At 31.5% G+C, this 16522-nt stretch overlaps 1 protein-coding gene across 27 annotated transcripts in view; it reads right to left on the bottom strand.

Annotated features, from left to right (window-relative positions):
- RIMS2 (regulating synaptic membrane exocytosis 2) overlaps window positions 1-16522 on the bottom strand; it is a 215843-nt gene that overhangs the window by 98097 nt on the left and 101224 nt on the right. For 19 of the 27 annotated variants that reach the window (XM_081117165.1, XM_081117171.1, XM_081117169.1 and 16 more), the window contains 6 exons: window positions 9765-9895; window positions 8020-8191; window positions 7192-7345; window positions 4730-4798; window positions 2398-2554; window positions 801-917 (listed from right to left, as the gene is read on the bottom strand). In XM_081117165.1, coding sequence (XP_080973291.1) covers window positions 801-917; window positions 2398-2554; window positions 4730-4798; window positions 7192-7345; window positions 8020-8191; window positions 9765-9895 — 800 coding nt within the window. Of the gene's footprint in view, window positions 1-800; window positions 918-2397; window positions 2555-4729; window positions 4799-7191; window positions 7346-8019; window positions 8192-9764; window positions 9896-13446; window positions 13495-16522 lie in introns of those variants that run through there. The other 8 variants (XM_081117158.1, XM_081117172.1, XM_081117164.1 and 5 more) reach the window with 2 other exon arrangements.

The following is a 16522-nucleotide window of genomic DNA, read 5'->3' as shown; positions in this document are numbered from 1 at the left end:
ATACCAAGGAACTTCTGAGTTCCCTTGTCACTTTACCACAACCTTCTTTGAATGGTAAGTTACGTTTTCTTTCCTTATCTCAAACCCATATGATAGTTTGGGGAAAATATCATCGCAGTTTTCATTTTACACATAATCAAACCAGGAATTAATTAACTTGCTTAATTAAGAAAATTAGTAGTAATTAATGCATGTATTAAAACATACCATGTTACCTCCAAGTATGTCACATTTAATAGAGCAAATTCAGAGAATTCTTCCAAATACAGCAATCAACAGCATCATTTTTTAAGATGCTTAAAAGGTTTACTGAAAGCCATGAGGAAAAACCTCTTCATGAATCAGTTTTTGTCTTTGTTTCTTAAACAAACCACTTAGTTCAATATTTTTATATATAAAGTCACACTGATTTCCCTGATGAATGTAACAGACTAATATCTATTATCTCATGAAAGTATTTTTATAGAAAGGCAAAAATAATAAAACACCTTGTTTTCATTACGACTATCATTATAACCTCGTGCAAATTTACTAACTTACTGGTTTGATTTAACACAAAGGCCCATAATTGCAAGAAGAGGATGATTTTATTCTTTTTCTTACCAAAGAAAATACTGTATTTTTTGTCTGATTTTTTTTTAAGTGATGTGGTGCTCACAAGAATGAACGTAGGCCTTGTAAAGGAAACATAGGGCTTTAGAAACTAAGGTAAGAAATTTCAGGATGAAAACACTCTATGGTGACACCCTTTCCTGAAGGCAGTGATTGTAATAAAGATAATAGTATTTCATCACATTCACCTGTCTCTGTCTGGGGAATAACGGTCATCCGTCACACGATGTCTATCCATTCGGCTAATTGTATTATAGTGTCCAGCAGTAGAGCGTGTCCCTCGAAGTCCCTGTTCCACATTCCGACTGAAATAGCAAGATCCATTAAATATCTTAAAACCATAATCATATACTATATTAACAAATGAGGTTTATTAATAAAGACAGTAGAAAAAGACAAAAATTACTATAATGTCAAATCCAAGTTTTTTGTTTTGTTTTAACTAATTAATTGTACCTCTGGCTAATGGAATAAATATCCACTGGAGGTTGACAGTGAAGTTAGGAGGTTAGTTCTAGAACAGAGATGTGACATAAAATTAAGATAATAGCAATAAGGATAGAGATAAAGATTATCGAAACTATTAATATATGACTGAGGTCTCTAGTAGTGATATTCAATGATACAGAAATATAGCTGGAAAAATACATTAGTCTGGAGAAAATGAGTTCAGCATGTTGCTTATAGACAATATATTGGTAAATTCTACTTTAGGGATAATGACTATTTGTTTTTTAAAATCTAAACTGAAGTATTTATAATTGATCAATGATGGTTTTTTTAAGCTACCATTTTTGGCCTGCATCGTCTACTTCCTTTTCATGATAGAAAAACCTTTTATGTAAGCTCCTAATCGTATCACTCTATTGAGAGGTGGACCACATTTAAGAAATTACTTTTCAGAAAACTCAATAATTTTAGTCTCATTGACAATCTTAGTTAAGTCAACATCTTCAAACATTTTAAACTATGTTTATGAAGTTAATATATTACATTTTCTTTTTAATTTCTTCAATGTCTAAATTAAGTAAACACTTTTTAAGTACTTAATATCCTTATAAATAAAATAAGTTAAATTTATAAATATAATAAATCTCAAGTTCTCTTAGATAGTCCAATACCATGCATCAAATTAAGATTACAATTAAAAATTCCAAGTCTAAAACTAATTCAATAATTCATTTATAATAGGAGTTATAAGGCTATCGCTCTAAGAGTTCAAATTTCTTAAACATTGCAAGTATATAAATTGTGAATTACACACATATTTCTTATTAGCAAACACATTATTTCCATGGCTCTCACTCCATTAAGCCTTTCTGTACTGAGCTGGACTGATCGAGTTTTCCACTAGGGGTAAGGCCTGGAGCTACAGTTTTGCTGAGCCACTGCCTGTGCATTCCTTTTAGCTCTCCCCATGACTGTCCCTAATTTTAAAGCCCAATCATATGTTTATTTTTTCCTACTTCTTAAATTATCAGTATCTATCATTTGTGAGTAAAACAAGTTGGTTATAACTAGATCTGCTCAATACTGATAAGTGACTTAAAGCTGGATCCAATTTATAATTTCGAACTCTCACAATAAAATAATATATAGGTCATCCAAAGTTGCAAAGTAGCCTATATTTTACATTACTCTCATGTATGTTATCCAATAGCACCTTTGCTTTTTCCTAAAGTAACTTCTTCCACAAAAATGTATTATCTTTAGAGGTTATTCGTGGTATTTTAGGATAAATAGGCTCGTAATACAATCCAACAAATAAAATGTGTATGCTCTTACCTTTGTGGAGGAGGGACACTGGGTGACCATGATCTAGTCCTTCCTATAACATCTACTCGGTGAGGAGACCCTGATGGTGAGCAATGGTTTGATGACATTACTTGTTCTGGCACTGATAATGTTGAGCTCTGAAGATCTCGACCATTGTGTCGATAATCTAAAGGTGGAAAGATTAAGACAACAGTTATCTACACATTGTCCTTTTGTATTTTCTACCTTACTGAAAAACGTAAAATGTTGGTGAAGCTGAAAGGCAAAGCATAATACTAAGATATAATAATATTTTGTAAACACTTAAAAAAGAATGACAAATATTCAAATATTTACATAGCTACTATGTCCACAGCACTGGGCCTGGTAGAGTAAAACTTTTATATACAATAATCTTCAATAAAATACTCAAGTTTATTCTAAAAACATTTTCATCTCTTCAGTGACCCAGGAGAGCTTCAACTAGTTCTCAGAAACTATATATATTTAAAATTATTAATCACAAAAAGTCCCTAAAAGTCTATAGCTATTTCTTTAAGAATTAAAACAGTATTAGAAAGCACTCTGAATACCACTTAAAGTACCTATGTGGACTGCTTTTCTTATTGTATTTGATAGGACTACATGGGTTTTGATGGTCTTAGCTAAACTTTTCCCCCAGATACCCTATTGTTTTGCAGGACACAAGGTGTGTGTGTTTTTTCAGGAATACATAGATGATGTAATAGAAACAACTGTGGAAACAATATATTATCCCCATTTTACACTTGAGAAAACTGAAATTTATGTTGAGAAATTTATGGAGTGGGGAGGTGGGGGGAAGAGGTTAATCAAAAAACTTATATGCACATATGCATAACCCATGGGCGTGACACACAGACAACAGCGTGGGGAAGGCCCGGGGAGGAGCACAGACACAGGGTGGATCAATGCGGGAACCCAAAACTTTGAAGTCACCTCTGTATAATTCTTATAAACATCAAAATCAGGATTACGGTATTATAGTTTCTGAAATGTTATCTTTCAAATGTATTATTAAAAACTCTCAAAATAACACTGTATTTCAAAATAGCAAAATATAGAATATTACACAGCAGTCATTTCTGCTCAACAGATTATTAACTGATTTGCTATATAGTCTCTACACAGGCAGAAAGAATAATGTTGAAACAAGGATGATTTTTATGATGTTGAAAAATAATGAACCCGAGGTAAATGCTTTCAATTATTCAGGTTTCCTTACACTATTCAGTAATAGCAAAAAAAAAAAAAAAAAAAAGAACAAAAAATCCCTATACAGGTTTTTTATCAAAAAATACAATTTCTTTAACAGAACGTAAAAGTAATAAAATGTGGAAAAATCAATTATCAAAGGAATAGAATACAATTAGGGGGGAAAATTCTAATGATTCCCAAGCAAGAGACCATGGGAAATAGTTTTCAAAAACATTTTATTGATGTTTAATTCACAAACCATAATACATGCAAATTATTTTTTGCAGTCTTAGTAAGTTAATATATTGTTCATCCTAAGTGCAAAAATAGAAGCTAAAAGATAGTCATTCAATTTTTAAAAAGTAATATCCTGATAGCATGTTAACTGACACAACTCTAACAGAAGTTATAAATTCTTATAAATCATTGATGCAACTGTAGCATGTTTTACATACAATACGACATATTTTGTTCAAGGTAAAATTAGTCAGACTCTTGACATTTCTCAGGTTAATTTACTTTTAAAAAGAAGGGAAACATTTTATAATATTAAGAGTATGGTGTGATAAATATTTTTTCCAGAATTTATTTCAAAAAAATGGCTACTTACCTAAATTTTAAATCATCAGATAATTTATAATCATAAATTAACAAATATTTTAAACTACAATACCGTAACTTCAAAATGTAGCTGTATCTGATACTTAATCAACATTAACAGCAATGAAAAAAATTTCAAAATAGCCTATCCAAATATTTGGCATATTTGGGTATGTTGATGATATCAAAAAGATTTTTTTTTCACAGCGTTAGCACAGTATAAAAAGAAGTTTCAATTATACAATAACTCCTCAAAATTACAAAGAAATTCTTATTATTTAGTGGTTTAAAACAGAAAATTAATAAGAATTCACTTGTCTAAAATATTTCCATAAGAATGTTCAATCTAACAATTGGTACAGGTGTTCCAGCAACTAGAACTGTTCAGGAGTTAATAAGGCTGTTTTTGGTGGGGTGAGGAGGCAAGTCATTTCTTTCTCATTTTATCAGTCTCTCTATCTACTGGTAAATAATGATGAATTTACTCTTCCTTCTTATTACCATAAAATAATTCTGAAATTCTTACCTGACACCACACCAATTCCATCATCACAGTCATAGTCAGAGATTTCACTATCACTTATCCTCTTTGACCCTACAAAGCAAACAGCAATAATTAAAATGGGTGCGAACTAAGGCAAATCAAAAACACTTCTCACCAACCCGAAAAATAAATGAAGGATTTTGAATGGAACTTTAGAGTAAGAAATAGGCAGAGAAGGAAAGTCACTATGAGTTCACAAACATATTTTTACACATATTTCATGGTGTAGGTATATTATTCTTAAATTATTCTTGAAGTGTATAAAAAGGGGAACATCACTTTTTAACTATTAGTTTAGCTGTTTCTCTATTGTTTTGAGAAGAAAATTTGAAATAAATCATCTACAAGCTAACAAATACATCTAAATTTTGAATTGTGTTATGTTTTCTAAGAAATAAGCTAAGACAGAACAGTAAAAATTATTATAATTCAGGAGCTCCGTGTGTGTTTTTATTGCAAAACAAACTTGTAACAAAATTTTTAAATGTTTATCATGTTCGGCAAAAACAGCATTGACCTGAACTAAATAGAACTTTGAAAGCTAAAGCAGATTGTCTTCACACTTAATTATGAAATATATCACATATGTAAACATGTTATATTTTGGTTTTTAATATATCTTTTCTCTGCATGTGTCTCAGCAATAGGCACACCCTACATAAAAGAATCATTTCTTAGAGCATTTAATAAAAGAAAACACTTGATGATAAATAAAAACAGTGTTGCTATTTCAAAAAATGAAGCTATTATATTACCCATAGGTAAACTGAATATTATTAATGATTAAATAACAATAGAGCCATTTCAGGATGGCAAATATTAAAAGCTGCAAAACTGATTAAATTAATTGCATGCAAATCCATGATACATACAGCTAACTGGAAAGTACTCTATTCTCACTCTTCCTTACATGCACTTTCTTAATTAGCTGGGGAGGAAAAAATAATGAAAATTGTTGGTAGATTTAAGTTTCAGATATTGAGAGTCACCAAACCTACTCCTTATTGCAATGACAACTGAGGTAAATGGAGATGAAGCCAGTCTTGTAAGAAAGGGCAATGGTGGCAAGCATTAGCAGCCTATAAACATAAACTATAAAAATTAGTGCATAATGAGTTCATCAGTAACCTTCATGTAGTAACCCACTGTGACTTAGAGAGAATGTACTGAGTAGATTACAGTGGCCAGGAAGATGAGACACTCTAAAATCAATACACCTAAAACTCACGGTAATATAATTATTACATTATCACAGCAAATGATGCTATAAAGGCAACTACAAATAAGGTTGGGTGGGTGTTTATTCTGTGAGGAGGCTGAAAAAAATGAGTGCTGTAAAATTAGTGTTCATTAATCCCATCCAAGTGTAAGAGACTGTATCTAATGAAAATAAAATTCTAGGCATTAGCAAGAACAGTTTTAAATGGAGAGAAGACCTTCTTTGCTCTAATTCTCTACTTGTCTAACAGCCGGATGATGTATACTTTAGTCCTCTGTTCAGCAGGAAGGGCGTGATCCAGACAGACAACAGGTACCTGTAATGTTGCCAAGTATACTTCCCATGATTGATAAATGGCATGGCATTCATACTATACATTTACTCTTCCGAAATTGGATTAATGGAAATCAGTTCTCCATTACTTCACGAAAATGTTGCTAAACCTGGAACATGCTGACTCCATGAAGATAAAAGCATCCCATGAATACTAAACAAAGCAGCAAGCACCCATCTCAGCTTTTAATCACAGATACACTGGGGAAAAACTTGAGTTGTAGAAGCAACAAGCCAACAATCTTCCATAGGAAAACACTTCTGAGTTTCCTTTAAGATTTTCTGGATCAATTTAATTCTATTTTATGGTTTAGACTATGTATAATTCAGAGTAAAATGCAAAATTGATGATAATAACAATAATAATATCAGATTAACTCATAACCATCCTGTAAAGTAGGTATTATTTCCATTTTCTAAATGAGGAAATAGAGATGATCCACCTCAAGTCATACAGCTCTTAAGTGAGAGAATCAAAATTTAAACTCAGGATTGTCTGAGTAATGTTCACAGTCATGGTTTCAACTACTATGCTATACTTGCTATTTTATATATTCATAAAATACTTGGCATAAGGAAGGTGGAAATCAGATTTTAAGTATCTACACCTACATGACCAAATTCTACTATGTATGCTATCTCTTTCACATGTTTAAGATTCTAAGAGCTAAAAGTAAAATACAACTGTGTTTCACTCGGGGTCATACTATAGCTAGTGAATAATACATGTATAATGTCATTTTAGTGTATAAACCTATTTAAAAGCTTCAATAATAGCTATGAAAACACTGAGATACCTGTTAATACCCATAATGGTATCTTCAAATTCTATGTCATATATATCATTCAAGATAATTCAATAAAGATATGATAAATTTTACTGGAAACTAACTTTGTAACCTCCGTGTTGGGCTCTCTCCATGGAGCTGTCGCCGTGGCATGTATGGAGAAGGATGGGGAAGTGGAAATGAAGAGACATCATGGGTCTGAAGTTTGTACCAATGTGGCTCATCATCTAATAATGCTGTTTCTAATTCGATTAAAATCTACAAAGCCAAAAGACAAAAACTGTTATACACCAATAATACAGAAATTCTCTTAAATGGTCTCATAACTTTCATAATAATAACAGTAATGCTGTTAGATCAAAAGCAAAGACATGTTGCAAAATTATTCACGTTTTGACAATAACGAAATAAAAGATAAATATTTATAACTTCTTAATTATTTAAAAGTGTTAAATATCTAAGATATTTATATGTATTTTGTTGGCCCTCGACCAACCACCTACTAGAAACTGTTGAATTTGCTATTACAGAAATAACAGCTATTATTACAAGTCTGTAATAATACTAATATATATATATATCGTCTTATAATTTTAAAAAAATTTTCATTTTCATTCATTAATTTAGCCTTTGCAAAAACTCTAAATGGGAAGAGAAAACCAAATTAGAAGTGTCTACTGTGTATTAAAACCCATGTTATATGTTACCTAAATTTTCAGGGGGGAAAACCACTTAGTTTGGTCTTGTATTTAGAACCATTGTTTTTTATGACATCAGTAAGTTCTGTCCTAAAGCAGTAGCTGAACTGATTCCATTAAATAAGTTATGTTTACTTTTCAGATATTCAAAATACAAAGTTTTACTGACAGTCATATAAACAAATATATTCAGGATGACATGAATAGTTTAAGCTTTAAAATAATTCCAGATACCTCTCCTAAGAATTCACTTTCTTCCTCTCGAACTCGAGCTTGATCCCAAAGGGTTATTTCCAGCATTCGTTCCCGAAACTCCCTTCGGTGGACTGGAGAATACATGAATGTTTGGTTCCATTTGGGTTCCAATGTTTTCTTTACGGTTTTAGTTCTTCTCTTGTTTTTATCACTATGAAAAAAATAAGAATATATGAACTTATATAAAACTTTATTTTAAATTTGCCATAAAATTATTAATGTAAAATTTCTCAGTAAAGAGGTCAACTTTTGCCACAGATTTAATATACATTGCAAATATTGTAATCTTTAAAATTGCTATTGAAATTTATAAGTTGTATAGTTATATCATTTATATATATGACTTAATAGCAATATTTCAATAAATCTGAAAATTTTCCATGATAATTAAATACTTAATCTTTCTCAAAATCTAAATAATACCAGACTACAGGATCTTATTTCTAAATTTTTTTAACATATTGCCCAATTGGAAACCTTCCAAATGCTAATTAACCAATAACGTTACATATACTATTCACTTAAATTACAGAAGTCTTATTGTACAAAACTCTAGTAAACTGTGATGTTGACAACCTCACATCCATAGAGCTTAGCTAATCAATGGCTGAATAGTAATAAAGAAAAGCATCTAAGAAGGAAAAGTTATCTAGAGAGCCTATTTGATGTCAGCAAACTTTGTAAAATAAAATTATATAGCGAACAGCTCCTAATAACTTTAAATACTGTCCCACCTTGACATATTTTCTGAGAAATTTCTATTACAACTTTCACTTCAAAATGTGTCTCATAGCTTTAAGGCCTTTCTTAATTGTCTTCCATCCTTTTCATCTTTTTCTTTGCTGAAACTGTTCTTCAGAGGATGCTTTGGCACTCAGCTCAACCTGGATGACTTAAACTAAGGAAATGGGGGTCTAAAAGTATATAAACATATTTAAGATCGCATTGTGCCAGTCACTTCCAGCCTGAGAAAAAATGAGCAGATCTGGAGAGTACCCTGCCCTGACGGCAGGGATGCAGAAGAGCTGGGGGAAGGGTAACTGAAGCCATTACTTCTTTCTTTTTTAATGATGCTACAGAACAATCTTGTTTATTTTTTATGTGCCTGAAATTTAGAATGAGTAGGTAATTTTTGATAAGTTATTTCTCCAATCCTCACTTTCCTATTTAAATCAGGGTAGAACAGTATCATTTATGTTGATTAGCAACAACGTAAGACAAATCAAGCTGGAAGAAGCCGATTCTGGGCCGAATGGTAAATTTCCTTGAAGATATGGGGTGATGAAATAAGTACACTCATTAATTTTACAGAATTTAAAGAAATACTATCTTAGTAAGAGAAGGTAGAAATTGTAGAGGAATATGAGTACCTTTTAGAACCATCTCTAGCGTTTGCCTCTGTGGTTAGTGTTGAAAATACATTTGATTTAAAGGAGGCTAATTTTTATTAATTTTGATAAATAGCAACATACATTATTTAAGAAATAATCCACACAACCTGAAATAAATATGCAATAAAATAATCTATATTATGGAAATTTGAAATAATTTTAAAAACAATCACGAAGTATTTGCCACCACTATTTTGATTCCTAAGAATCATTATGCTATGTTAAACTTCATAAATACCTGATAAAAACAAATGATACAGAATAAAAACACCCACTGCTATTAACATTTCTCACTTATTTTCAAAAACATTTATTTTTATTTTATATTCTCACCTTCTGTCTGGAAGAAAGTAAATTTTAACATAAGGATTCCTTGGCCTCCCATCTTCTCTGGAAGGGAGATCCTTTGCTCCCAAAATTGTAACTATTAATTGGTGACCAACTTTGTCAAACCACAGTTTTATCTGAAAAGCAAAAATATTTATTTATCAGCTCAAACATTTATCACCATAACATGATTTTTACATCCTGAGCTCCATTCACTACATTCTCTTACATTAATACTAGCAGAGAATATAAATTTCACTTAGTAAATTGTGTTTAGTTAAAATAAAAGGATATGCTTTAATAACTTCAATGAATAGAGGAATTAATTAAAATATTTCAGTTTGATTGATAAATTACTTGGAATTTTGTTTTCCTAATTTGACTCCTTATTTAACATGCACATAATAATTATACTACCATAACTAAGGACTTTCTATGCAATGACTGCTGTGTTTTATCTTTATGCAAGAATCACTGTGGTTCATTTTGGCTCCCCTACAATAGTGAGCTCAAAATAAACGTTCGAAATGAACTGAATAGATAGTAACTTGTTTACATGGCATTCACAGGGAATTTTTAAGCAAATGTTTTATATAACTCCACAGCAGAAAACATTTCAAGGATTATAAGCAACAGGGGATTACTAGTAGCTTTATTCAATAGACTCCTTAAGTTTCTGTTTGAAACTATAATAAATTCATGATTTTAAATTTTTCTTAGACATAAAGTCTCTTTTTGGTTTGTGATGTAAATGTATCACATCCTTAGAATAATAAGGGTATATTTTATAATTTGAGATGAGAAAATGTGAATAATTTCCCTATGCCATAATCAGGAATTGGAACTTCACATCCAGCTGCTGAATTCATTTGACTTAATAGCTGTCACCTCCCACACACATGCCTCACACTCCCACACTAGCTCCTGATTCTACTGTGTCAGGATCGTAATTGTGGTTCTGACCCACAGGCTGGTTCAGAGCTCACCCGATACTATCTTGAAATTGAATAAAAAATTTGAAATTCAGGAATAAAATTATATCTGTAGAATATGTTTTTGTGGTATATACATATATATATATATATATATATATATATATATATATATGTTAATGATTTAACTTTTTCTTTAATCTGAACACACAATGTTTGCAGTAGTTTAAAAAAATTAAATATACATCTCATGTCGGTCCTTCCCTCCCTCCTCCAGAGCGGAGTCAGGTCCGGGCCAGGCTAACAGGGCTTTGTCGAGTCCCTGCCTTTGTATTTTAGAAAATGAGAAGCTGAGCAAGAGAAGAGGAAGACAGATGGCCCAGAAGAGTATATAAAATTATTTATAGGCTTTTTTTTTGTCAAATAGAATCAGCCCTCTTACAGAACAATAGTAAGGAGCATTTAAATTTTAAAAGTATAATCACTACTCTCTTTGTTGTGTCACGTCCTTACGTTTAACACGGGTATTAATTATCCTGCTGTCATGTAACAGAAAGTTCTCCTAACAGAGCTGCTCAGATCAAACAGACCAGATAAGTCTGCTGTTCACAAGCCCCCTGCATCAGTGTTATATGGTTTATTTGTGAAGAAGCTAAAAATTCCTGTGGCCCACCTCTCACCTACTGAATGAGAATAGGGTCCAGAAATTACCATCTTAACAAAGTCCTCCAGTTCTCACGGACATCAGAGTTTGAGAACCATGGCATCAGATTAGGGGATCAACCTGGGAAAATGCCCCTACCACTTGAATGGAGAAAAAAGTTCAAATATTTGCTTGCCTAACAATATCAGAACATAGCTACAGGTGAGGATAAGTGGGAAAAGACACTGAACTGTTCTGGCAAAAGATGAGGGGAGAAAAATAAAGGTAAGAAAAACATGAGTGTCTTATATATGACATGAAACAGAGATGTTTTCAGATAGTATGCATCATGGTTCCTCTAAAATGTGAGATCAAACCAGATTAATTTCTGATATTCTCTCTTGTCTATAGAAATAAAAAAGCATATGGCTTTATTTTTCCATGATATTAAAAATCCAGTATTAGACACCTTAGAGAGAAAAAAATTCTAAAAGGGTAAAAAATTTTTTCCAGTAAACTTCACATTTAAGAAACAAAGAAACAACAGTGATCATTATTAGACTAAGCTCATAATGAATAGGAAACATTATTGATTTCTGTGTTGTTTTTTTGAGGGATTAAGACTAAGCACTTGTAGCCATCGCCAAAGGCAATATTTTTACTCCTTTGGAATCATTACAGCTAAATATTTGAGATACATATTTCAAATATCTGATAATGAGTATTCTTTTTATATTTTCTTATGCCATGGGAAACCAAAAATATCACCTACTAATAATATTCATTTTTTATACAAACATATTAGGCCTATGGCTTTCATATTTTCATGCAACTCAAGAGCTTACTAAATTAAACTTTATAAATATATATATATGTTAAAATATATAAATATGAAACATGCACATTTTAAATTAATGATTTTTTTAATCAAAATTACACTTTTTAATAAACTCTCTTAAACTGGGCATTTGATCAATAGCTCCAGTTTTCACTTTATATTACAAGACTTGCATTGAAGTTTTTAATAGATATCCAGCTCACATTATCAAAACATAATCATTTTATTAGCTAGATTATTTTATCACATTTTGAAATTCTTTATCTATGCTTTTTAAATGAATGGTTAATAAATCTGTTGATTCCCTAAAACATAACAAATGTATTTCACAATATGGCATACGTCTTTATATTTACCTCATTTTCATTAATAAAAATCTTGGTATTGTTTTAATTGTTTTAACATAATTATCATTCCAGCTTTACCATGTAACTATTTTTAAATTTCCTAAGCAGAACCTGAGCAGCATATATAAATATGTTATACTATATAATATTAACTAAAACAATTTCAATTTTAAAAATTTAAACTAAATTAGTACTATTCAAAACCAACTGTAACAAAAAAGCATGCAGCAAAGCAAGGAAAGCATAATACTACTTTTTTCAAAAAACTATATTGATATTACTTCACCATATAAGGGTTTCCTAATGAAGAGAGGCAAACAACTTGTACCCAATTATTACAGTAAAATTAAATGAAATTACAATTACAAAATGTAAACAAAATAAGCCCAACACATTTCAGTTGGATTGTGATTTTGTTCTTTCAAAGTAATATACTTTCCAAATGTTGAAACTTATATATAATATGCATAAAATCCATATTTTAAATAAGGTACAAATTTATTTGCCAATTTCCTCAAGGAGTTATTGCTTGGAAAATGCAAACAAATGTAGATGTTAAGTGGTATAATGAATGATTTAAAGAGACAGCAACTGTGTGTAGTAAAGGCAAATACCAACAGTTAAATTAGCCATTTCTTTCAATGTTACTATATAAGTAGAATCTACATTCAATGCCACTCTGAAACTTATGAGTTTTAGTATTCAATTCATCATATTAAATCACTAACAAAAATTGTCTCTTTAAATTTTTATTGTATTTTAATCCCCATGCAGAATTTTACAAGCTGGCTCATAAAATGATTTGAAAGTCAATAATGTGGCTTGGAGCAACATACCAAAAAATGTTTTCCTATTACGCATTTTCCAAAAACATACAAATAAGGGTTAAACACAACTTTAGCTTCTATCAGGCAGACAAGGCCTTTACCTGAACCCTAGGAACAAAAGGCGCTGTTCTTCTACTAAGGCTTTGGCTCTGGTAAGCAAAATTAAAGAAAAAAGCAATAAAACAAAACCAAAAGGACAACACGCTGGAACCAAAAAACCAAAGTAAAAACAAACACATACAACTGCCCCTCAAGTAGAACTTTTCCATGACAATATGCATCTAGATTAAGTACGTCAATGTAATGAATAAGTTAACTTTGCCAAAATGCTAAAATATATAAAATCTTAGAATTTTAAAATCAGGCTTTTATGTGTAATAAAAAACAATAGGAATTAAGACTCAATATAAAATAACATATTCAGACTGAAGGAATGTAAACGGAACCCAATAGCCAAGAAGTTTCAGGTTTCACCCTTAAACAAAAATCATAGTCCAAAATGATGTTAGATAAGGATGCATCACAGGATCACTAGTGAAAAGACATCTTTACAAGTAATTGTGACTTGTCCAAAATGATATGTCTAACAAAAGTCTAAAAAACATTAGCCAAATTGGCTTACCATTAATTCTTAAAATAATAAAGAGTAAATAAAAGTATGTTGGAATGCACTGGATTCATTAGGTGATTCATACTTTAAGGATTTACATCATTTTTCAGACATAACACTGTTTACTGCTAATCATACCAATTAATGAAAATATCTCATTTATTTTTATTTATATAGTTCTTTATATTTTTCCCAAGCATTTGCTGACAGTTTATTGCAAGTTTACTGCCTCCAACAACACTTGACGGTAGTTGGTATTATCTCCAGTTTGTAGATAAGGAAACAGGAACAGACACCACCACAAAAAAGGCTAGATACTCAAACAAAAGGGAAAAATACTATAAAGGTAGAAATTAGAGTCTACCTCTGATTAAATCACTCTATTTCACATTCTTTGAGTAAAATCAAATTTCATTTCTCTTCTGACTTATTTCATTTTCATTTGAAGCAGCCTTCAAATGAACAGACACCCCAATGATCAGAATTGTGTGCCTTTACTAACGCGTTTCAACAGTTAAATCAGGAACAGAATCAGATGCATATATATCTCTGGGTTTGGAAATGGATTTCAAGGCATTTAATTTTGCTTCTTTCACCAAAATTCCATTCCATTCCTTTCATCTCTCATGGATGTCTCCCTTGTCTAATTCCCCGGCTACATGGAAACAGTTAATAGGTACTAGGAGGACTGTTGCCCAATTTAACTATCATCAGACTTACACTCTGTAAAATATAAATCTAAGACCTAAAGGAAAGAAGGTCTTAAAAAACAGCCTATCAGTCAATCATGACTCAACATCCTCTCTCTCCAAAATCTAAGGCAGTCTCAAATCTAAACTGTCTCCCTTTTTGTGTGGAAATATATCCAGGGGAAGAAAGAACTGTTTAGATATGCAGTGTGTTACTGACCTCTGTCTGTGTAACTCTAGATGGGTAATTCTATAGCAAATGGGGAAGGGATGTACAAAATTCAGAGAGATTAGGTACAGTAAAGGAAAGAACGAATGAGTTACTTTATTTAGAAATGGATTTTATTTTCCTTGCCCTCTCACCTGTTCTACCTGTTTTAGACCAAAAATATCATGGTAATGGAAGTAAATATTACTTCATAAACTAAAAGATAACTTTAAAAGAAACAGTACTTTAAAATAAATTAATCTTTTAAGGCAAACATTCCCAACCTTCTCAAATGATTTCAAATGGGTAACTCACAGAATTCCAAAATCAATTGCCTAAAAATCTACGAGAATTTAAACCTAATCTTTACCCATAAGTTCATACATTAAACTTGGCTATAAAAACGTATTTTATTAGTTTTTTTAAATGAGGTGAAATTCAAATAACATACAATAAATCATTTTAAAGTGTACAATTCAGAGGCAGTTAGTGCATTCACAATGCCTTGCAACCCCCCCAGCTTCAAAAACTTTTCATCGCCCCATAAGATCATCATGGACCAGTTAAGTAATCGCTCCCCATGCCCCGCCCCCATCATCCCAACTCCTGGCAACCTCTAAGCGGCCTATGTCTCTATGGATTCTGGATATTTCACATAGGAATGGTGAAATCTTATGTATTTCATTGCAACTTGTAATTAATATTACTTCATTTATTTTAAACATAAAATACCTGTGATCTATAACAATTCAGCCTCATCCAAATAAAGAATTAGAATTTGTACAGCACAGTTTATTTTGCATTTTAATGTCACTCTCTACTATACACTGCACTGCTAGATTTCGGACATTCCCTTTAAGCAATACTTCTGGAATAACAAGGCTGTGGCAATAGGTATGAAAGATAAATGCCCAAAATCAAAAACTTTAACTTACAGAACGTTTTTAAAAGTCTATAGCGTTTCTAAGGAGATCTAAAAGATGCATACCTACTCTTCAGTTACTTACTCCCTTTACAGGGCATATAAAATGGATATGTACAACATTTACAAGCTCATCACTAAAAATGGAGTCAGAAGAATATTAAAGAACTCAGGGAAACACGGGAACCATAAGTCAACCACAGACTCTAAAGGAAAGTAAGACTGTCAAAAAGAATCAGTGTATTCCTACAGAAAAAAGGATTCTGAGCCAGTTCTCCCTGTTAAAAGATGGGAAGGCTACATTTTATCTTAATTCTCTAGCAAAAAAAAGTGGCCCAAAACCACAAATTAATTTAGAAATATTGAGAGGTTTATAAAAGTAATCCTCTGAAGTAGGAAACTGCTAAATTATGGAAGAACCCAACTTTTTTTTCATCAACACAGGCGCGCTGACAGTGGAAAGACTAACATACAGTCCAGGTGTCATAAACGTGAACTTACACAGATTTTCTCACCAAGTACATTACTGGCACTTTCATAGCTATGCCCAAGAGTAGCCACAAGCAGCAGCACCATTCAAGCATGGAGAGGAAATGTACCGCATAATGTTTTTTTAAATCATCAACAGCCTTGAGCATGAAAGTTTAAGCAACAATTTGCATTGTATGTATATTTTCTATTTGAGAAAATATCAGTCCATGAACTGACATGAATATATTAGGAAGGTCAGCTCACATACTATACAAAT

Source organism: Miniopterus schreibersii (genome assembly GCF_964146895.1).
Source record: "Miniopterus schreibersii genome assembly, chromosome: 17".
Classification (NCBI taxonomy): domain Eukaryota; kingdom Metazoa; phylum Chordata; class Mammalia; order Chiroptera; family Miniopteridae; genus Miniopterus; species Miniopterus schreibersii.
This window is presented reverse-complemented; position numbering and strand designations above follow the sequence as displayed.